This window comes from Nuphar pumila, chromosome 4 (assembly GCF_984573655.1).
Source record: "Nuphar pumila chromosome 4, dmNupPumi1.hap1.1, whole genome shotgun sequence".
NCBI lineage: Eukaryota > Viridiplantae > Streptophyta > Magnoliopsida > Nymphaeales > Nymphaeaceae > Nuphar > Nuphar pumila.
Window position 1 is genome coordinate 121,327,366 of NC_143252.1, and position 24,395 is coordinate 121,351,760.

General features: G+C 36.0%; 1 protein-coding gene across 1 annotated transcript; it reads left to right on the top strand.

Moving 5' to 3' along the window:
• The first annotated feature begins 1,479 nt into the window (after positions 1 to 1,479).
• LOC149840849 (O-fucosyltransferase 37-like) lies at positions 1,480 to 7,149 on the top strand. The gene is made up of 6 exons (XM_090005147.1): positions 1,480 to 2,009; positions 2,624 to 2,789; positions 3,457 to 3,546; positions 4,768 to 5,048; positions 5,729 to 5,987; positions 6,907 to 7,149. Exons 1-6 carry the CDS (start codon positions 1,480 to 1,482, stop codon positions 7,147 to 7,149), a joined length of 1,569 nt encoding a protein of 522 aa, XP_089861273.1.
• The last annotated feature ends 17,246 nt before the right edge of the window (positions 7,150 to 24,395 follow it).

The window sequence follows — 24,395 nt, forward strand, 5'->3', positions numbered from 1 at the left end:
CCAATAACAGTCCTTCCGAATACGACACTTTTGAACCAAGTCCTTCTACCAGATCCGGATGATGCTATATTGGGCAAGGTTGCAGTTTAGGGATAGCCCAATCCACTCCTTTATCTTGATGCAGCCTTTGCTCCCAAAACTACTCGAAAGTAAACTGGCTAAGTTGGCTGAGAGCCAGGGGTGGACATCCGGTTTGGTTTGAGTGCCTGACCCAGGATAGGCTAGGTTTGGGATGCAACTGCAATACAGAACCCGATAAGATCTAAACCTGAGCTGACCCAGGATAGGCTAGGTTTGGGCTCAATGTGCAATACAAAACCTAATAAGACCCAGGCAGTAAATTGGACTGGAATTAGGTCAATGGGACTCATCCCAACAAAAAACCGGGTTGTCCATGTCTATGTTAAAAGGTAAAAGATCTAGTTTAAACAATAAGGCATGGCATTTCTTGGAAAAGCCGATCCAGTACTCCACCCCAATCACTGAAACCTATGTCACAGGGACACACCATTTGAGGAGCATGTCCCTGGTGACACGCTCAGGCACACCGACACATTATTTTAATAACTTTTAACAATAATTTAACATTTTTGGTATTTTTCAATAAATTGCATTTTTTACTACTAAAATATCAAAAAAATAGTTTTTTATTGATTAAAAAGTTAAAAAATCTGTCCTTGTGTCTATTTTTTGAAAAAAAAATTGAACTTGCGAGTTGATCTCTCATCATGTTATGACTACAGGTGTCGATGGGTCGGGTTTGGTTCGGACCCAGGTGGTACCAGACTTGGATCCGGTTTACAGGTATTGTATAGGATCCGGACCAGGGTCTAATTGGGTCCACTGTAAGAAAACTATACCGGAACCCAATAAGAACTACATCAACCAGACCTGGACCATACCCGGTAAAACCATATTTTTTTTTATCATTTTTACATTGAAAATTTGCGGGTTTTAATCAGAACTCGGGTCGGGTCCGTGTATGGTATAAAATTTCACAAACTATACCCAGGTTCATGTATTAATCGGACCTTCGGGTCGAGACCCGGGTCATAATCAGGTCTTATTATTTATCACCATACCCTATAGGGTTTGGTTCGGGTCCGGTCCGGGTAAACCCGACCCATTGACACCACTACTTGTGACTCAAATGGCCACTTAGTGACCTTAATTAAATTATCCCCACTGCATAATAAAACAAGCCAAACACACCTTTTCATACCAAAGGTTAAAAATGATACGTGGTTAACAATGAAATTAACTTAGTGTCTTTGTTTAATAGTTTTAGTGAAATGTCTAGTCTTGAAATGTTTTTTCAGGAAACATAGACCGTGTTTTGAAACATCAGGAAAAAGGTGGGCCCTAATTGAAAATTTTCCTTTTCTTTTCTTCTGCGGTGTACTTCCCTCCAATTTTTTAGTTTGAGAGTGAGAGTGTGTGAGTGCATGCAACTGAAGCAAGATTCACAGAGCCAAAGAGATGGCAGCAACCAAGAACTCACCACCCCTTCATTCCTTCCTCATCTCCCCAAAAGGAGGATCCGATCTCTCCCCAACTTCATCACTTCCTTCCCACCATTTCTTCCTCTTCCTCTGTTTCCTCTTCCTCTGTTCCCTCTTCCTGCTGGTCATCAAGCTCACCTTCCTCACCTCCATTCCCACACCTTCAACCTGCCCTTCCTTCTCAGCCGGATTCCTCTGGCCGACAAAGAACGCAACGGTGCTGCTGCCCGTTCGAGGCGTAACAGAGAACATGCTGCCTGAGGAGCGTGAATTTTGGCAGCAGCTGGAGAACGGCGGATTCCGGCCCTGCCTTATGTTTAGCCTCGAGTATAGAAAGGCCTCTAGTGTAATTCCAGCAGAGAAGTGGAGGTTCTTGATGGTGGTTGTCTCCGGGGAGCTGAACCAACAGAGAACTCAGATTGTGGATGCGGTTGTCATAGCAAGAATTCTTGGAGCAGCTCTTGTTGTGCCTATCTTGGAGGTGAATGCAATATGGAAAGATGATAGGTGAGCAAAGAATAAAGAAAATTTGGTCTTCTTGGTGGTTTTGAGGGGGTGGTACTTAAGATCGTTCTTGAAATTAATGTAATTTTCAGTTAGTTAATTTGTTGATTTTGTGATGTGGGGGGTCGCGGGGGGGGGGGGGGGGGGGGGGGGGGGTTGGGGGGGCAGATTTCTATGAAAACGAGCTCCTAATTCGTTGATTCCATTGTTTTGCGATGTTGGTTTTCCAGATTTTTACAGAAATGGATTTGTATCTTTCTGTTGATAAAATTATTTTATTGGGATCAAGAAGTTCCGAATTGATTTAGTCTTTGTTGATTATTGTGTATTGCTTAGGCAATGTAAAATGTCATCAAGTTTTCATGAACATATATTCTTTTCTTTTATTAATTTGTCTTGTGCTTTGTTTTACTGAATAGTCTAAAAGAATCTGATATGTATTGCATTAGTATTTTCACTGAATGTGGCATTGCATTTCTTCTTTCATTAATATAATTGGTCATTAAATTTGATGTAGTTATTTCCTGATTCTTGATTCTGTTGTGTGTCATTTGGCTGTTTCATGAGATTGAAATTAGGTTAAGGTGCTGATTTTGGTTTTTCTGATTAATGTGCAGTGAATTTGCTGATATATTTGATGTGGAGCATTTCAAGGAAACACTGAAATCTGACGTGAGGATAGTCTCCTCACTCCCATCATCCCACTTGAGGTCTAAAGCAGTTGCAGAGAGCATTCCTTTTCATGCTACTCCTCTATGGATTCGATCAAGATTCAAAGCAAAGGTGAAGACTTCATCATTCTTTCAATTTCCTCTGTCAGAAAATTAAAGAATTTTCTTTCATCCAAATGTGGCTTTCTCTATTTTTGCTTGATAATCTCAAGAAATTATTTTCTTCACTATTTATTTGAAGAAATCATTGGCATATATGACAATTCTCAAAAACTGTAAATTTTGCTTCAAAATCTCAAAAACTTGTAAGAGGAAAATAAAGGATTAAAGGATAAATTGTTCATTTTCAAAATGTCCAGGTGCAGCCTGTCAATGGGTCCAACATACTGGGACCCGATTCGATTGGTTCCCACTTTATGGTATTTGAAATGGACATGAATTTGGATCTACCATCGGTGAATCTGATCCATCCGATATCCAAAAGCTCCTGTTGCCAGATCCACCTAGTGGACATAGTAGCATCATTAGCATATATAGTCACAAATATCGGTGTCACAATTTTCTCAAAAACGGAAAAGCTTGTGATAAACTTAATGTGTTTATATTTTGGAAAATTATAGGAAAATATTGTTATGTTGAAAAACTATAAAACACAAGAAATCATGATATGTTGAAAGGGTTGATATTTTTGGATTATCATGATTTTGTTGGGATCTTTCCATTTCGAGAATTTTATCTTTGATAAATTCAAAATATAATGTTTCTCCTTTTTCCTTTAGTTAAATAAGCATGGAGTCCTGCTCTTGAAGGGGCTACATTCTAAACTGTCCAAAGATCTCCCTCTTGACTTCCAAAGGCTTCGGTGCAAGGTATACTCCAACTGATATGAATATTAATAAAAGGGAAAAGTTTCATACAAGCAGTGTAACAAATATCCTCATTTCTTAAAAACCTGAAAAAAAACACATGATATTTAATTTACCCAACTGATAAAAACACAAGTACGTCGATAGAAATTATTTTTCTGGTTTTTAAAATTTTCCCTTTGTAAAAAAATATTTTTCTAACATTTAAATTAAATTTATTTATGATATTTTGCTGATAAAAAACACTAGAAAATATAATGTCAAATTTTCACAAGAAAAGACTGGCGTAGTACTCCCGTTTTAAACTTTTTATCACTATGCAAACAAGCATCTGCCTTTTGATCACTGTCACGGCTGAGATGTGCATCTGATGACTGTTTTATAGGGATGTAATGGTACAAGTTTGGATCAGGTATCCGGGGAACCGAATACAAGTCAGATTTGTCAGACCATTTTCTCATTGAATTGGATAAATGGTGGGATCAATTGGTGTCCAGTTCTTGTATCCAACTCTGATGAAAATCTGAATTACATGAAGATACTAAGTTGGTCATGTTACAAGTGTGATGAAGTAAGGGGCAGTGTGACAATCGGATTTGGATCTGGTAAAGGGTCTTTGAACCTGAGTCTGCTGTGGAAGTTGGACATTAGCTTTTCTTATGCATATCTCCAAACCAAAACATGCAAAGTGATGAATGGGGATTTTGCCCATCGTCACAAGCCAGTCTCGTTCTCGGGAAATTCTCCGTGAGGAAAATCTCACGATATTTTAAATTTTTTGGTTTTTCTCAGAGAAGTCTGGAAAATTTCGGCATATAAAAATACATATGAATAAAAATACAAATAATATAAAAGCAAAAACACAGTTCTTATCATGATAAATCTTGATGTTTTAAAAAATATGACGATATTTATGTCTATGGTTCTGGCCTTCCTCAATTTATCATTTCTCTATGTTTTTGAACTATGCCCTTAAATAAAAGTTTAAAAGCTACAAGTAGCAAAAATACTTCTGAGTAATTGTTTTTTGATATTTACACGGAGAAACCACCCCTAGGATCATAGACCTATCTTGGCAGTGTAAAACTCTGCTCTGTGGGCTTACCCCTTGCCCCTAGGGAGTTGCCGCAAGGGGGTGACGCCAATGAGATTTGAACTTAGAGTGCCTGCAGATTTGCTAATCTGACAAACCTTACTAGAAAAAAACTTGTTTTATTGGCATAGGTGGCATTCAGGGCACTCAGATTTGCAGCTAATATCAGAGCACTAGGAAACAGGTTATCAGAGAGGATGAGGATGAATGGCCCATACATTGCACTTCATCTAAGACTAGAGAAGGATGTGTGGGTCCGAACTGGATGTTTACCAGGTCTGTCTCCCGAATATGGCGCCGCGATCGCCGACGAATGGAGACGCTCGCCAGAAGTTGTTAGCAAGTTGAACATCAGTTCTCAACAACGCAGGGCAGCCGGTCTTTGCCCACTAAATGCTGATGAAGTTGCAAGGTGTGTAACAAGCTAGACATGAAAGCCTGGTTGACCTAGCCTCCCTAGACTCATCCGATCGCTCTTACATGACCTGCTATACATTGACCTGGCCCAAGCCTGTTGGGGTCCATGCTGACGCTATTCAACTGAGCTCAACCTGGCCTGGTGCAAGCTGAGCCTGGCCGAGCTCGAACTTCCTAGGCTTTGGCTTGGCTTGACCCATATAAAACCTTAGATCTAGGGGCAAACAGATCTTTCAGGCCGCAACACGTCCCATCCGAATTTCAAGGTAACAGGACTGAATTGGAATCCAGACCCAATGAGGTAGATTGAATCTGGTTATGTTCTTTGGATCTGACGAAAATGGTTAGTGGAAGCATTTTAGATTCCAGCATCATAAGCAGAGATTGGATTCAATGAGGATCAAATGCATATCTGATGAAAATTTAATCCAGATCTGATTATGAATCTGAAAAAGGTCCCACCCAGATTCTAATCTGATTACTCAATTTGAATCTTAGTAGGTCCATATCTAAGAAAAGTATATATATCAGGTCCGGATCAGTGGTCTGACTGAATCCGATCCATTTTCTCCCCTGCTTGTGTCCAACTAAGTGATCATAGTACCGGTTCTTTTCTGATTGTCTTGGTATGATCCAAAGCTTCCTGAAAAAAGTTTTGGAATAATGCATGTGTAGGTTGTTGAAGGCTTTGGGTGCACCAAGAAGTGCCAGGGTTTACTGGGCAGGTGGGGAGCCCTTTGGTGGGGCCCAGGCACTGGAGCCTTTGGCCCAGCAATTCCCTTACTTGACCAACAGGGAGACCCTTGCACTCCCCGGTGAATTGGAGCCGTTGATGAACAGGTCATCAGCTCTACCAGCCGTCGATTATACCGTCTCCCTCAATAGCGATGTCTTCATGCCTTCTCACGATGGGAACATGGTCCAGGCCATGCAGGTGAGTCTCTCTCTCTCTCTCTCTCTCTCTCTCTCTCTCTCTCTCTCTCTCTCTCTCTCTCTCTCTCTCTCTCTCTCTCTCTCTCTCTCTCTCATTACCGAGAATTTAGAAGGATAAGAAAAAGAAATGTTTTAGTAGTATTTTTAGTATGAAAATGCAAATAAATAGTGATACAAATTTTAAAAAATAAAAGAAAAAAAATCAGAAAATATCAAAGATATTGATGATTGTGTGGGTATGGATTAAACAAGTATGTGGGCCCCCCATGTGATACAAGATTATTATAGATGTTTTATTTTTATTTTTTGGTAAATAATACATGTGTTATTTCCATGATAGTATTAACCAGATGGATAACGGGCAAGTCATGATTATGAATGCTAACAATGATTTGTATTCCAAAAAGTGAGTTATTATATATGCCAATCAAATTGGATCTGTATTTCTCTTATATTTTCTAGCATACTCTTGCTCCATTACTTTTTTTACATGCTATATATTTTGGTTTTTCATAATTCGCCTGTCATTTTAAAAAAAATGTTTTTCTTTTTTGCTTTGCTTTTATATGACGTTGTTAACGTGGTTTGGATTTTTGCCTGGTTATAGTCTGGTGAAGTCATCAACCTAAACACAATTTTGGCTGATCTAGCAAAAGAGATAACGTACGTAATGAACCTTAGCAATTAGCTCAATTGGTCATTATTCCCAAAGTTCTATCAAAGTGGAAGTAGATCTTGGTCTGGTCAAACTAAATCACTAGGAGTTGCTATGTCTGCAACAGTCAGCTAAGACCCTCACCCAATCTATGTTGCTTTTGCTTCTAATTTCTTTTCGGTTTTACTGATTAATGGACATATATTATGAGCATATAACTGAAAATTGGTTTGTTAATTAACCCCATTTGTGGTAAATGTTACAGGGACACAGAGCATACGCCGGTAACCGGAAGTTTATTAAACCGAATAAGAGAGCTGTAGTTGCAGCTTTATCATCAACTGCACCATTTTCGGATGAGGAATTCAGTCAGATCATGAAAACTGTGCACCGGGGGTTGCTTGGTCAGGTCGAGCCGAGGGCTCGTAGGCAAGGCCAAGATGTGACTGCATATCCTGTGCGCCAGTGCATGTGCAAGCGCCATGGATCACCATTTGCATGGTTATGAGGCTTTTTTGGCTGATGAGCTTAGCACATTGAGTTGAAGCTCTTAAATCTTTTCAACATTTCTGATTTTTTAGTTCAACATGTACACTTGGAATGTCTTTTTCGTAAGAATGGCACATAATGATGTTAAGATGTAACAAAAAATAAGCTTCTTTTTTAGCTCATTATACTGTCCATGAACTTGTCCAATGCAAAAGCACAAAATCCGTGAAATCGGGATGTGCAGTGTTGGGAGGCATGCGGCTAAAAATAAAGACCAAATGGAGAAGGGAACACATCAAGTGATGTGCCAAATCACTGACTATATCTCCCAGCCCAGCCACTACAAGAAAAACGAGTTTTATTGGCTCATGTTGGCGTTAGCGCCATTGTAAAACTCGTTTTTTTGGCTCAGTAAAATATTGCGCCAAAGAAACCTTACACTGGCGTACGATCCCTCAGTGCCATTGTAAAAACATCTTTTCTGGTGCAACAGGAGACTGCGCCAGAGAACCCCACGCCACGCATAACTGGTGAAGCATTCTTGTGCGCCAGAAAACATAGGTTTCACTGGCGACAATAAACACATCGCCAGTGAAAACTTGATCCACTTTTTTTTGCACACCCTTCCCTCCTCTATTCCCCTCCCCCCCCCCAAAAAAAAAAAAACAAAACTGTTCCCATTTCCATCATTTTCGTCTCTCTCTCTCTCTATTGACGATGTCGCTCTTTCTCTTGGTTTTCTCTGGTCCACAGTAAGCATGGGATCTCTGATTTTTTTTTTTTTGAAAGATGAAAACAGTAAGCATGGGATCCCTAATTCATATATGTACATTCACCAAAGATTTCTGAGATCTTGCTGAAAATCGACTGCGATGGGAGATTGGATCAGCCGCAGAATTATATCTGTACATACACTGGCTAGCCCAGCCTAACTCGCAGGAGGTTGGCCCATAAGTGACCCGGTTCTTGGTGAGGGTTCATCATCATAAAAAAATCACCGACTATCCCAGCACGATGGCTTCCCTTTTCTCGCGAAAAGAGACCCTCACTTTCGGCTGGGCGGGATCCCTCTCCCTCTTTCTATACTAATATTTTCTGTTGCAGCAGCAGCGCATGGCGTGGAGACCTCTACCTAAGGGCTAGGGTCACAAACGTGACAGTGGATCAGGTGCAATCACATTGCACACTTTATTATGCCGCTTCCCTTGATCCATCATCCATCTTCTGTTGGGCCCTACAGTTGGACAGGCTATATATACCCTGCTGCGCAATCAGGTGCAGCAGCACACTCAAAATGTGAAATGTCATTGCACTTGATCTGTTCTCCGCGACTAATTAGCTGGTGCTGATGTTTGGGTTGCATCTCGATTTATCAAGAAAAAAAAAATTATTGACTAATATGTAGACACCCATCTTATGACAAATTTACGTTTAGCCACTCAGTTTTTCAAATATTTATGATAAATGAACTCATTTATTTCTCAAATTGCTCTTGAGTAACTCTTTATGTCACATAACTATATGAAAATAACACTTTTAGCCTTTTCCTCTCTTTAAAATCATTGAATGTCACTTTTGTAGCTTTTGATCCTAGGAGCTATAATTAAGGATCAATAAGAAATTTTAGAGGGTGAGAGAATAGTGACAAAAGTTAAAAAAAACGGCAAACTATTAGCACTAAAAAACTCGCAAGAATTGCAATTTTTTTTTAAAATATCGCATTTTAATTTTGGCAAAATCTCTGCAATAAAAATAAATTTAAAATATAAAAATTAAATGTTATAACAACATATAAATAAAAATATTAGAAAATAAAAACCACATGGTTTTTTCATGATAAATAGCCATTAAAACGTAAATATTGTGTTTAAATCACAATATTTATGTTTTGATGAAAAAATAGCGATATTTTGAATATATTGTGAGAAATTAAGTAAATATATGATTTCTAATGTAATAAATAAAAAAATGAAAAAATGTAAGGTGGTTCTGCACCATGATACCATACAGTGGTACACATGTAATGTTTGTATAGATCCAACCACCAAATGGTAAATCCTACTGCATAGATGTGTTTAGTATGATTTATTTAGTATATTAGAAGGTTTTATCATGTTTAATACACCATAATATTCTATTTTTGAGAATTCATGAAAATAAGAGTGGCTTAAAAATGGCATAAAACATCATGTTTGCCTTAACTTTAACAAATGAAAAAAATAAATAAAACATGTTAAATATGATTTAATGATTAGATTTTTGTTTTTGGAGCTTAATTAGATCTATGTATATCAAGTGTGTACCACCATACATTACTACCATAGAAGTGTGTACCACCATAGCTATGCTTTTTATTATCATTTGAAAAATATCTGATAATATAATTTTTGAGTAATATTTATGTGTACACACGGGCCGTGCTAAAAAAACCAAACAAAGCATAGCAACAGATAGAGATATTGAGAAGAGAAAGAGAAACAAAAACTAGATTTACTGGCCTGGCTTTTGGCTTATATTCACAGGCAAGGAAGAGCAAGAAATCCACTATTGAATTATAGACAAATAACTCCAGAAAAGCCCTAAAACTTCAATACACGGGAAACTCTTCTTGGCCTTCTAAATAGGTACGTAGCTTTCTAAATAGGCAAGAAATCCACTATTGAATTATCATTTGTGGTATATATATATATATATATATATATATATATATATATATATATATATATATATAGAGAGAGAGAGAGAGAGAGAGAGAGAGAGAGAGAGAGAGAGACTCGTAATGTCGATCAGGTCGATCATCGAATGATGATCAGACATGCCTTGCGCATCAATTTTGCACAAAATTTGACCAATAGTGGCAGTCATGGCTGCCGCTAATGGTCTGGCCAGAAAATGCACAATCGCAACCACCGCTAAATGTGCATTTTACAAAAAAAAAAGCACGTTCTGCCACTGATCTTTGCGCAATCAGCAGCGGAGCGAAATATGCTTTTTACAAAAAAAAAACATGTTCCACCACCGATCTTTGCAAGATCAGCGGCAGAAAATAGTCCTATATATATAGGGTAATACATCTGTGCTAAATGAAACATGCTAAAACTAAAAAAACTGAAAAACTAATTTAACATATTTCATTTAGCAATGATGTATATTATACATGCTGGAAGGATGCAAGTCAACTTGAGACAATTTTAGACCCAAGTTGACCTGAAACAATCCACAACTTGACTTGCATCCTTCCGGCATCAGATTGGCCAGAAACCATCAAGGTAACACCATCCATGCTGGCTGGCGTGACCCTGGCAGTTGCAGCCAATCTCATGGTGTAATGTGGCCAGAAAATGCTAGTGTATCACCATTCTTACACTCAAGTGTATAAAACATTTTTAATATATATGAAGGTTTTATTACGGTGACCCAAGCCCTCAAAAAGATTAAAAATATCAAAATCCAAAAAATGTTGTTTAACATCTAAAGTTAGATATCAGTAGAAAGGTGTGTGTACCTTGTATGAGCATTATATGGTGTTAAAGAGCTTGACCTAACAGCACATAAAAATGGATTTGATTCTAGATGGTAATCACTTTTTGCCAACAAAAACAAGAAAGTTGAAAGGTTAGGAAGTACATACCCCTCCCCAACATCTAAAGTATGAGTAACAATGGATATGGTAGCAGCTTCTAGCTAATCATGACAGTTTTTGTTTTTAATCCACTTGAATGCTTAAAGTTTGAGTACCTTTTGCTTACTTGGATCTTTAGTATTGGATCACGAGGAATATCATTTTAGAAGAAAAATAACAAGAGGTTGGGAATGTTAAGAAAAGTGTGGATATTATTGAAAATTATGCTTAATTTAGTGTCACTGAGCTTAGAAGCACGCGTAAACATGTCTTTCAAGCGACCGTTGCCCCCACTTAGGATCAAGTTCTCGATACAATGAGTACTCGTGCAACTATGTTCTTAGGATACAACTGAGCTTTCGTCTTCTTGCAAATTATTGGACCACGCCTTGCACTGAGTGAGCCCAATAACCTTGACACGAACCACCTTGAACAACATATTGATTATGATAGAAAGATCTAGGTTCGAATTGGGTATGGATTCTAGGTTTGCATATAGGTATAGATTCAAACTTCAAGTGGATATGGATCTGAATCAACAACTGAGTCTGAATCTTAGTAATTAATCTAAATAGCAACCAAATTTGGATAACAGTTAAATCTGAATCTGAATAGAAACTAGATCTAGATCTGAATGACAATCAGATCTGGATCCAAATAATAAATAGATCTAGATATGAATACCAAACTTCAAAAAACTAAAAGAGGGGAAAGAGCAGAACTCATGGAGAGAGTAGAGAGCAGAGATCACTTGTGAGAGAAAGATGAGATAATGGGATGGGATGAAAGAAATATGAGAGGGATGGGGTTTATATAGCCTCCAGCACTCAGGCCACCATTAAGCCCATAAAGGGTTTTAAAGAGGCCAAAATGGTTAGCTTAATGGGCTATGGTTGGCCAAAACAGTCAGCCATAATGACCCAAATGATTATGCATATAGAGGTGCCAAAATAGGACATAAACGACCCTCAAAATGGCCAAATTCGACCTTGATTGAGTCAACAGGTCAATGATCAAATAAAGCTAACAAGTTAAGGATAAGGGTGGCTATGGACCATTTTGGATTATAAATTCCCATACAAAAACATTGGCAGGATCCAAACAGATTCAAATAAGATCTAGGAAGATCTGAATAGGAATCAATCCAAAGTCAAAGTTCATTTAATGGGTTGATGTAAGGTCAGTTTTAGACTTGGAGATTAAATTCATCACAAGTACTAAAAAAATAAGTCAAAGACCAAACCCAAAGTTCAAGGTCTAAAATCCAAATCCAAGGTCAAGGGTCAAGATCAAGATTCAAGAATAAAGTGATGCACAAGCCCAATATCTAATGCCCTTGAGGGCCTTGACCTTTAAGGCACCACTCTTCTATATAAAGTTAAGATGTTCCTCAAAATTCTTGAATGTGGGACTAAACTTTAGTAGAGAACCCTATACCGACAAACTTAGGAAAACAAGAAAGATATAGGAGAACTTAGGGATAGTTTTGAGCCAAAATCCAACTGACATTAAAGAGAAAAGTGCAGACCTTGAAGATAAGACAAATCTCCAAGAGCTAGAGTTGGCCTTTAGGGGGCGTGTTAAGGAATGAGTTGATCCCAGAAAAGTATGTGTTAATGATGGTTGTATACATCTCACCAACAATATGATGTCAAAAAAAAAATATTGAAAAAGGCAATAGTGAATGAAAGAAACCTCATTAAGTTGGTACGTTGAATTTGACAAGACATAATTATTAAGAAACAAATATTGAAAAAGACAACAGTGAAGAAAAGAAACCTCATCAAGGTAGTACATTGAAGGAAGAAACAAAGAGCAAAGTAGAAAGAATTGTAAGTTTGTCTTGTGAGAGAAATATGATGCTGAAAAGAGATATTGAAAAAGGCAACAGTGAATAAAAGAAACCTCATCAAGGTGGCACGTTGAATTTGATAAGGCATAAGGAGGAGAAAACAATTATTAGAAAAGGCAACAATAAAAAAAAGAAACATCATCAAGGTGACATGTTGAAGGAGGAGGAAACAAAGAACATAGTAGAAAGAATTATAAGCTTGCCTTATGAGAGAAAATTATATTCTCACATACCTCAATCTTGTAAGAGTTGGCTACCTCACTTGCCTTCTTTAACAAGAGTCTTGTAGAATGTAAAGACTCTAATGTATATTATGAACCCCCCCTCCCTCCACCCCAACTAAAAATGTGTAAGAAAGAGAGAGAGAGAATAAGAAATAAGAAAGGAAGAAAAGAGAAGAGCCATTATCGTGGGTATAGGCATCTTAAACTGAACCACATAAAAATGTGTTCTCTTGTGTGTTTTTGCTCCTCTAATTTTTCATGGTATCAGAGCAGTCTTGATCACCTTAGTTGGAACCCATTAGTGATTGATTTGATCGTAGTTTCATAGTTGGCTCAAGCTTGTCCTCTAGTTCAAACATGTCCTCATGTCTTACACTATCTCCTAGTCCTGTTGTGCAATGAAATGCCTTCTCCAGCCTTGTCTTCTTTAAACTGGTTCGTACCAACTATCTTCTATGACATTTATAGATAGAATTAGTTATATATAACCAAGGCTTATAAAATATGTTGATGGCTTATTACCCCTTAATCAGTTCATTATTCAAGGTGAGCAGTCCTCTTCTAATTAAAATTACTTTGTGTGAAAATGAGTCAACCAATTGACTCTCGGTTGGATAAAGGCTATTATGTATTAGCATGTTCTTGTACAAATAATAAGGTTCTCTACTGCTCATGAGGTTTGGCTTGTTGCATAGTGCTCTTACTCGTCTCAATCAAAACCAAAAAACCTCCAATTGAAAGGAGAACTCTAAAATGTCAAGAAAGATGACAAGTTTGTGGTTGAATATCTTAACCATGTAAAATTCATTGTTGATTAGTTGAGTGCTATTAGTGAAGAGGTTAAGGATGAGAATCTTGCCCTATTCACTATCAATTGTCTCTCTATTGAGTATGAGAGCTTCATTACCATTGTTTTTGCCCTTCAAGATAAATTACCCATGTTTATTAAAGTTTTTGACATGTTGCTCATTAAAGAGAAAATGCTTGAATTGTCCATGCCAAAACAACCACACTAAGTTTAGTCTTCCTCAACTGCCTTCTTTTCTCATGGGTTTGAGGCCACAATAATAACTTTTGAGGCCATGAAGAAAGAGGCCAAGGTTCTAGGAGAAAATTTCAAAACAATTTTGAATCCCATAAAACACCATTCAATCAAGCTTTCAATTCCAACCAAAATTGGTGTGTTGTGACACCCATAAATTTTTTACAGTTATTAAACAAATAAAAGATAAAAAAAAATCTAAAATTTTGTCGATACATAACCCTAGTCAAATTTCGAAGACAAAATTTCTTTAAGGAGTGAAAGATGTAAAACCTGTAAATTTTTTATATTTTAAGAGAAATAAAGGTGAATCTTAAAATATTATTTGAAATTAAGATGAGATTTAAATTATAGTTTGAGCTTTAATGTAGATTCAAAATAAATTTTAAATTAAAAATTTATTTTGAACCTGCTTTTAATTTTTAATCGGATTTAATCTGAATTTAAGTTGGACTTAATTGGAATTTAAATTGAGTTTCAGTTTAGTCAGAATTCAAATTGAGTGTGCATTTGAATTTGGAGTCTCATTAAATTTTGATTTCAATTCAAGAATTTAAATTTGTATCATATTTGGATTTAATTCAGATTTAATAAATAGGTCTCGAATATTATAATTGAATTTGGGTTTAATTCGAATCTAAATTAAGATTTAATTGAATGTCAATTCAAGTTGAATATACATTAATTTGAAATTAGAATTAAATTTAGAATTTTTGATAATAAATAAATAAAAAATAAATAAATTATTATATTTGGTTAAATATAAAATTTTAATTAAGACTAAATTGAGATTTTATTTGCGTAATATGAAGAATCAAAATTTGATCAAGGAATGAAATCAAATTTAAATTAAATGTTAAATTGGATTTAGATTATATTTGAAATTTAATTTATTATAAATTAAATTTAAAGAAAAATTAGTCTTTTATTAGATATAGACCTACCTAAATGGATTTGGATTTTGCTTGGATTTGGGTTTTCATAAATGGGTTGGATCCCAATTGGATTTGAAATCCAACTGAGAAAAATCCATAGGGGATTTACTTGTAGTAAATAAATGCAATGAAACTTTTAAATTTAATTGTAATGTAATAAAATATAGGAGTCCATGGGCTGGACTTCCCCACCCCTATGAGGACCAACCTAATGAGTGTCTACCTTGCCTAAAATAAATATTTAATCTGGAAAATTTTTTATTTAGAAACTTCTTTTAAAAAAAAAACCCGAGTCAATGAAAAAAAGTTTTCAATTTGAAACTTAGGGGAAAAATAGCTTTATGTGTAAAACTTATTGATTCTCTAAGTTTTATTTCCTTAACAAGAGCACCCTTAGGGTGAGACGTGCACCCTATTGGGCCCTCTTTGGTGGCTAGACATCCACCTTCCACAATATAAAACAAAAAGAATTTAGTCAAAGGTCACCAAAAAAAAATCGAATAAACTTAGGTGTTAAGAAAACTAAGAATTTTTTTGGCAAGATTGAAACAATAGGGGACGTTCCACCATCGTGAGCCCCTTGAGCATGGTTGAAACCTCTTTAAGAGGATATATATATATATATAAAGCTAAGCCTATGAAAATATATCTATATATTGATAAGAAGCATGAAATAAGAAACAAAATAATGAATTTTGGAAAAAAAACTTTGGGGCTGGAAGTGGTATCAGAGCGGGATGAAAACATTGGCTCAAGACACGTCCAACAGTCCAACATCGCTCAATAAGTAGGTTTTTACTGAATCTAGTTTTAGCTAAACTCAATATCAGACCTAAACGAGTTCAACCATGATCTAAACTAGATTTGTTCTGTGGAAATTTGAGTTTTTGACAAATAAAATGGAATTTTAAGAAAATATACATAATATATATTATATGTGGGACATCAGCTCAGTTCCTTGAAAACGTGGTTGACGTGGTTCAAGGAACTAATCCACTTATGAATTATTCCAAACCAACCTTAGACATATGCCAGACATGCCCTTTGATGGGCTGGGCCTTTTCGACTTCAACAAATTGTTGGATATAAAAAAAATGCTATGAGTAAGGTTCCTCACCTCTACTTTTTCGTTTATTGCTTAAACCCTTTATAGCCTTTTGAAATATTGTGGGTTCTTTGACCTTATCAATTTCATGAAATAACATTTGGAATCCATGAGCAAAATGCTTCATAAGAAAGAAACCTCTAAGGTGGATGCTTAGATTTTTTCATTTGAAATTTCTCTTGCTTCTACTGATGGTTTAATTATATCTTTTCTTGTCTTGGTCTTCAAAAATAAATACTTATGATTGGTGGCAGTTCTATTGGACTGGGCATCCCAATTCCTGTTTATAGTTGTCAAGCATTTAAATCATGAACATCTTCTCTTGCAATTTTAACATTTTCTTCACAACCATGTCACCCTCGATATATTAATCATTGTCACAGTATTGCTGAAATTCCTTTGCATGATTAGCCTAGATTGTGTCCCTATTAGCAACTTTCTTCTTTATTCTATGATTGTCTTATATTAGGCAATCATTATACAAGGGTTTGACACTAGGTATGTTTCATTAAATTTAATCATGTCAACTAACTGATTTTTTATGAAATTATTGCATCCTTATTCGAGCTCAATCATATTTGATGTTATGTGAGGCTAGCTTGAATTATACAGCTATAGTCCTAGCAAGAAAAAAAATATGCAGACTAGCTTTTGACAAGGATTGGTACTAATGTGTATATATATATATATATATATATATATATATATATATATATATATATATATATATATATATATATATATATATATATATATATATATAAAGATAGCACCTGGTACAGACTAGCTGGGATCGTCTAAAGCCCAGTCGGTTGCTCGGGTGTTGTCGCAGACCATGCTTACCCAGGATGAATACAAAAGTCCTAAGATGTTGTGTGGGGCAGTGGACAGTCTAGACTGGGTTCGACCTGACCCCAGTTTACATAATAGCTTTGGTGGCCGACAGAGAGCGACTTTGCAAAGGCACCTTAGTCGGACTATAGGGAGATGCAGTCTTGCTAAAAGCTTCTTGCAGCTCGGTTGTAGTCTCGAAAAACATTTGTTTTAGGATTGGTTGTTAAGGTGTTTGCATAAGAACTGAATAATAATAATAATAATAATAATAATAATAGTATGAGTGGAACTCCGCTTACCTATTTGATTAACACCACCTGTGTGAATGGGAAAACTGACCCCTACCTTGTAAAGTGTTCGTAACTTTCTCTTTGTGAGGAGTCTACGATTTTGAGATAATGAGTCATTTATCGATTAAATGGTTGTGTTTATGTGGCCGATGTGTATGTATTTCTATGTTATTAACACACGAATTTGATTCAGTCATGAATGATTTTGATGTGCATGAAAAAAAAATGAACTCAGTTTGCATGTTAATGGCCACTCAAATGCATTTTACCCGCTAGTATGCCTAACCAATATTTCATATGTTTGGTAAATTGCTCATATCTCCCTCGTTCAGAGGAATTTTTATGAACATTTTGATGCATTGGAAAGCTGACAAAATTTTACATAATTTGTAAAATTTTGGGGTCTATTCTCAGAATGTGCATAGAATAGTGACAATCAAAACATAATTTAATCATTGAATTTAATCAGTGGTGCAGTGGAAGCCTGGTAGGCCCATAACCCACAGGTCCGAGGATCGTAACCTGACTCTTATATAAATTTGTCTTGCACTAAAATTTTGTAATTTTTTTTTCTTTTTAAAATATTGTAAACAATCTTTTTTTTTTTTGGGTTAAACATTCTGGTCGGGTTACAGTACAATCAATCATCATAAGTGAATTAAAATGTGAATAACATTCACTATTAAAATTTAATTCAATTTCAATAATTTAAAATTTACATGAGTCTTTTTAATTCAAAATAACAAATTTGTTTTCCAAAACTATCCTTGAAAAAGAAAAAGATTAGCTCTCAATGCCGCCCAAGCATTATGCATCTGCTCCACAGTTGCACATCATAATTTACTTGAAACCCTATCAAACGGGTCAGACTAGTGAAAGCCTGGTTGAAATTACTAATATAGGTAAATTGAAACCAATATACATGAGACATACTATCGTACATTCAAACAGATAAACATCCATGTCAGGTAAATCAAAACTAATATACATGATCATATTCCAATAAACTCATGCAATGATCCAAACAATTATCCATTCAAATATGCATATCATCATATTTCATCATAAGAATATCATTAATAAACCATTAAGTCTTTTGCATGATCAAATAAACATGCATGCACTTACCATTATAGAATGGGAGGTCAGTTATACATGTGTGACTTAATTATCTTTAATTAGGTTTTCTTTTTAAATGATGCATGCTATGACTATCTAAATGCACAATCAATTTAGGTTCTTACTTCTTAGTCCCATGGGTATGACACAAACAATAACCTAGATCAAGGCCATAGCACAGGGAGTGTATTCGTACAATTTGCGACTTCGTACTTAGTAAGGCACCTTTCACTAGTCCTCGGGTGTGGGACGACCGTATCGAGAGAGCGCTCCCAATACCGTCATTCTGATGCATTAGATTTTCACTCATGAGTTTCTAACCATCCACCTCGTGGTCTAATGTGAAGGTTCTCCCTATCTTCATGAATGGGGAGGAGCAACCTTTTGTGCTTAAAGCTGATATCCACGAAGCCAATATGTATTGCTTGCATTCTCTTTATAAGCATCAATAGTTTAGTATCACATGGTTAACCTTTTTAATACATCATGTCCATGCAGTTCATCTATGCACAATATGAATCTTATTAAAGATTCAAGCCCTCTTCCGAGCTCATGAATGCACAGTTTCAATGTCAATCAATAGTAACACACAATTGCACATTTTTAACATTTCAAGTTTTAAACATTCATTCATCAATAGGCACTGTTTATATACAATTAAATGCATCCATACACATTCTCATTTAATGCATGTTTCATTAATTTTGATCATAATTTGCAACAAGGCATATACGTGCAATGAATGTCTTATTCAGTTTATGCCCTCATCTTGGTACTCACACCTGCATAATATCAGGGTTGGAATTATGTTTACAGTTTTAATACATCCTTATAAATGAAATTTGAAAACCATTCATGCATTGCATTCATTGTTGTTCTAGTCCTTAGTCGGATTGATATTCGTTGGGCCCCAAACTGACCTGTTGTTCCGACTGTAATAGTGTTATTTACACTCTGAGAACAAAGCTCAAAAAATATAGAAAATTTTGTCATCTTTCTGATGATACAAATCGCTCATAAAAATTCTTCTGAACGAGCGAAATACGATCGGTTTAGTGCTCACATTTACTTTTATATTCCGACTGTCACTGTTTTGTGCACATTTTGATAATAGAGCCCAGAATTTCACAAACTATGTAAAATTTTGTCAGCTTTCCAATGCAACAAACCATTCATGAAACTTCCTCCGAACAAGGGAGATATAAATGATTTATCAGATGTATGTTGGGTCGGTTAAGCATACTAGCGGGTAAAGTGCATTTGGGTGGCCACTCACATGCAAACCGTGTTCATTTTTTTTTTCATGCACAACAAAATCATTCATGACTGAATCAAATTCATGTGTTAACAGCATAGAAATACATACACATCGGCCACATAAACACAGTCATTTGATTAGTAAATGACTCGTTATCCCGAAATCGTAAAGACTCCTCACAAATAGAAAGTTATGAACACTTTACCAATTAGGGGTCAATTTTCCCATTCACACAGGTGGTGTTAATCTAACAGGTAAGCAGCGGCCCACTCATACTATTATTATTATTATTATTACTATTATTATTATTATTATTATTATTCAGTTCTTATGCAAACACCTTAACAGCCAATCCTAAAACAAATGTTGTCAGGACCACAACTGAGTTGCAAGAAGCTTTGGGCAAGACTGCATCCTGCTGCAATCTGACTAAGGTGCTCCAGCAAAGTCGCTCTCTGCTGGCCACCAGAGCTGTTATACAAACTGGGGTCAGCTCGACCCTAGTCTGGACTGCCCACTACCCCACACAATAGCTTAGGACTGTTGTGTTCATCCTGGGTAAGCATGGCCTCTGACAACACCCAAGTAATCGACTGGGCATTAGCAGATCCCAGCCGATCTGTACCAGGTGCAATCCTATATATATTAATACCAATCTTTGTCAGGAGCTGGTCTGCATATTTTTTTTCCGCTAAGACTCCAACTAAATAATTCAAGCTGGCCTCACATAACATTGAATATGATTGAGCTCAAATAAAGATGCAACAGTTCCATAAAAAAAACAATTAGTTGACATGATTAAATTCAATGAAATATAGCTAGTGTCAAACCCTTGTATAACGATGACTTAATATAAGGCAGTCAAAGAATAAAGAAGTTGCTAATAGGGATACAGTTCAGGCTAATCATGCAAAGGAATTTCAGCAATATTGTGACAATAATCAATCCACTGAGGGTGACATGGTTGTGAAGAAAAGGTTAAAATTGCAAGAGAAGATGTTCATGAATATTCAAATGCACACTTAATTTGAATTCTGACTAAATTAAAACTCAATTAAGTTTCAATTAAGTCCAACTTAAATCCATATTAAGTCCGATTAAAAATCAAAACTTGATTCATAATAAATTCTTAATTTAAAATTTATCCTGAATCCACATTAAAGCTTGAATTACAATTTAAATCATATTTTAATTTCAAATAATATTTTAAGATTCACCTTTATTTTTCATAAAATATCAAAAATTCATGTGTTTTACATTATTCCCTCTTTAAAGAAATTTCATCCTCGAAATTTAACTAGGGTTATTTATCAAAAAATTCTGGGTATTTTGTTTTTATCTTTTATTTGCTTAATAACTATAGAAAATTTATGGGTGTTACACGTATGGTGTGCCAATTTTGTAGTCATAAAAACTACATTGTATGCCAATGTTGTGACATAACTAAGGTCTTTGCTGCCATGACCCTAAATTCTTTTCAAGATGATATTTGGTATCCTGACAATGGAGCAATAAATCATATTTCTAAAGACTAAGGTATGGTTGATAAAAAAGAGTACCTAGAGAACAAATCCATCATTGTTGAGAATGGTGCAAGTTTGCCTATCTCTAACACTGGTAACATCATCCTCAACTCAAACTCAATCTTTTCTTTTAAAAAAACTATTGTTTATGGCCAAGTTTACTTATGATAACAATTGCATGTTTGAATTCACCTCTCATGGATATACTGTGAAGGATTTGCATAAATGGACCATCCTTAAAAGAGTACTGAGTAGGACTAACTTATACATGTGGTCTGGAGTTTCTTAAAAAAATGGTAGTGTGGGAGAAGAGGTGTATGTTTCAGTCAAAGGGGTAACAACAGATACTCAACATTTTCAGTTGGGGCATCTAGGAAATAAGGTACTTGAAACTCATTAGAATGTTTTATCGTTTGAAAAGGATCGATCATCTAGTTTTTGCTTCACTTGTGTCGTTGCTAAAATGCAAAGATTATCATTTATTCATGCTAAATTTCATGCATATTTTTCTCTTGAATTAATTCATGTTGATTTATTGGGTCCTTCTTGTTTATCTAGAGAAGGTTTTAGATACTACTTACTCTTGGTTGATGATTATTCAAGATTTTCTTAGATTTTTCTCTTAACCAGAAAATCTGAGACTCAAAAATGCTTTGAAAATAAAAAAATATTGTTAAAAAACAACTTGGGCATGAGATTAAATTTTTTCATAGTGATGGTGGTGATCAGTTCTTAAGCATAAGTTTTTATGATGTTTTGATGAAATATGGTATTAAAAGATGGTTGACATATCCTTATACACCACAACAAAATAGAGTTGTTGAAAGAAAGCATCAACATGTGGACAAGTATGAGCCGTATGATATATGCTTCTATGAAAATAAGTTTTTGGGTTATTTTTTATATGGTGGTTCATATCATAAATAGATTACCAAGTGTCAATCTAAATAACAAATCTTCATTTAAGTTGATGTTCAAAAGGCCCCCTCGCACTACAAGAAAATTGTTAATTAGCGACGGAAATTAGCGACGGATTTTTCCCGTCGCTACTTAGCGACAGATTAGCTAGAGATAGAATCTGTCGCTAATTCGCGACGGATTAGCGAGGAAACGACTTTTATCGCTAATCTGTCGCTACTTAGCGACGGATTAGCGACTGCATGTTTTTGTCGCTACTTTTTATTACAAGAACACCATTTTAGCGACGGATTTAGAAAGGGAACTCTGTCGTCGCTAATCCGTCGCTAATTAGCGACGGAGTAGCGACAGAATATATTCCGTCGCTTTTTTGGTATTTTGGTTTCGCGACGGCTTAGCGACGGAATTTTTCCGTCGCTAAGCCGTCGCTAAATATCGCGTAAATCCCTAATCCCATCCCTCTTTCTCTTTTCCCTGTTTCGCTGTATTGCTTCCTCCCGCCGCCCGTCGACTCTCACCACCGTCCGGCCGCCGCCGCTCGCCAGCCGCCGCTCCCCGTCCACCGCTCGCCAGCCGGCGCTCGCCAGCTGTCGGTCCCCGTCAACCTCCCGCCACCGTCCGGCGACGCGCAGGTAATATTCTTCTTCTTCTTCTTCTTCTTCTTCTTCTTCTTCTTCTTCTTCTTCTTCTTCTTCTTCTTCTTCTTCTTCTTCTTCTTCTTCTTCTAAACGCAGGGGGTACGCTCCTTCCCTGCCGGAAACGCAGGGGGTTTAACCCCCTGCCGTGCTTTCCGGCAGGGGGGGTCGACCCCCTGCGTTTCCGACAGGGGGGGTCGACCCCCTGCCGTAAAGGCACGGCAGGGGGTCGACCCCCCATGCCGGAACTGCCTTTCCGGCAGGGGGTTTAACCCCCTTCCCTGCCGGAAAGGCAGGGGGTTTAACCCCCTGCCGTGCTTTTCGGCAAGGGGGGTCGACCCCCTGCGTTATGCTGCCTAAGTGACTTGTCAAAAAAAAAATTCTGTTTTTGAATGCCTATGCTGCCTATATGAATCGTTTGAAAAATAAAATCTGTAGTAGGAATAACATGCTGCCGATGTGTATTGCTTTTGAAAAAAACAATCTGTTATGAGATATATTATGCTGTCTATGTGAATTGGTTTCAAAAAAATCTGTTTTTTAATGCATATGCTGCCTATGTAAATCAGTTTGAAAAAAAAAAATCTTTAGTAGGAATACTATGTTGCCTATGTGTTTGTTTGAAGAAAAAAAATTTGTTATGAGATACCTACGTTGCCTATGTGATCTGTTTTGAAAAGAATTTTTGTTATGGATACCTATGCTGCCCATGTGATCTCTTTTTAAAAAAAAAAAAAGTTATTATGTGATCCCTATGTTGTCCATGTGATTAGCTTGAAAAAAAAATTGTAATATGTGTATATAAGATGTCCATATGGTTTTAAGTGTAGTTTGCATATATGTTGTCCATATGGATTTTAAGTTGAAATTTTTTTTGTAATGTATATATACAAGTTGTCCATGTTGTTCAATTTGTTAGTTTGTTAATGTCTACTGGTAGTTAGTTTTACTTCAATTTGTTTTCTTGAAATCTGGTTAGTTAGAGTATTTCAATCTATTAGTCTTTTATAATTATATTTTTCTTAGATAGATTGGTATTTAATGTTCTCACAATCAGTTAGTTAGATTAGAGTTATTTGAATTCTTTATGATAGTGGTGGTTAAACGAAGTTCACATCTTTTCTAGTAAACTAATTGATTGATTTACTATTCCTTTGCTAAGTAGTTCAGATTAGAAATTGTCTATGACTTTATGTTAGTCGACTGGTTCAACATGTTATAGCTGGTTTGTTAAATTAGCATCTTCTAGTTAGATTTGGCTTAACATATATACTATTTTTCTTTTCTCTTCTTTCAATTAGTTAGAGTTGTTTTAATTTGTTTTAATTTTTTTAGTTAGTGTTTCATCTTGTTTCATGATTAGTTAGTTTGTTACTTAATTTGTTTTGTTTTTGTGCAGATTTTTCAACGGAACCAACTCGTGCTCGGCCACCTGTGGTAAGTAAATGACAAAAACAATGCAAATCGGGTAAATACCCGTGGTGAGTAAGTGATGCAAACGTATCACATGTTATTTAATTTATTGAATGCAGCACTTTATTGTTCACACACTCACTTAGTTGTTGATATCTAGGACTGCTTTGTTGGAGTTCGGAGATCATGCTGAGCATAATTTTAATGTAGAAATATGGAAGTGTTCTTATTTTTGGAGTACGGAGTCCATGCTAAGCATGGTAGTAGTTAGTGAGATATTAAAGTGTGTTTGCTGCAGGTACATGTTTGCCATTTATTTGATATGAATGATTATGATGTATTGCAATGTTTGATGTAATTGTATCCATGCTTGCATGTAGTTACTTTCAATTTGATTTTGACTTCCATGTGAAATTTTATAATAAAAGCATGCTTCAAATGATTGTATCATGTCATTAATAGTTTGCACATGAAAATATTAAGTTATCAATGCAT

Excerpts from the sequence above, each read along its gene's own strand:
- LOC149840849 (XM_090005147.1), top strand. The coding sequence starts at position 1,480 with ATGGCAGCAACCAAGAACTCACCACCCCTTCATTCCTTCCTCATCTCC. Across the intron at positions 2,790-3,456 it reads GATCAAGATTCAAAGCAAAG|TTAAATAAGCATGGAGTCCT; the intron begins GTGAAGACTTCA and ends TTTTTCCTTTAG. Across the intron at positions 3,547-4,767 it reads TCCAAAGGCTTCGGTGCAAG|GTGGCATTCAGGGCACTCAG; the intron begins GTATACTCCAAC and ends TTATTGGCATAG.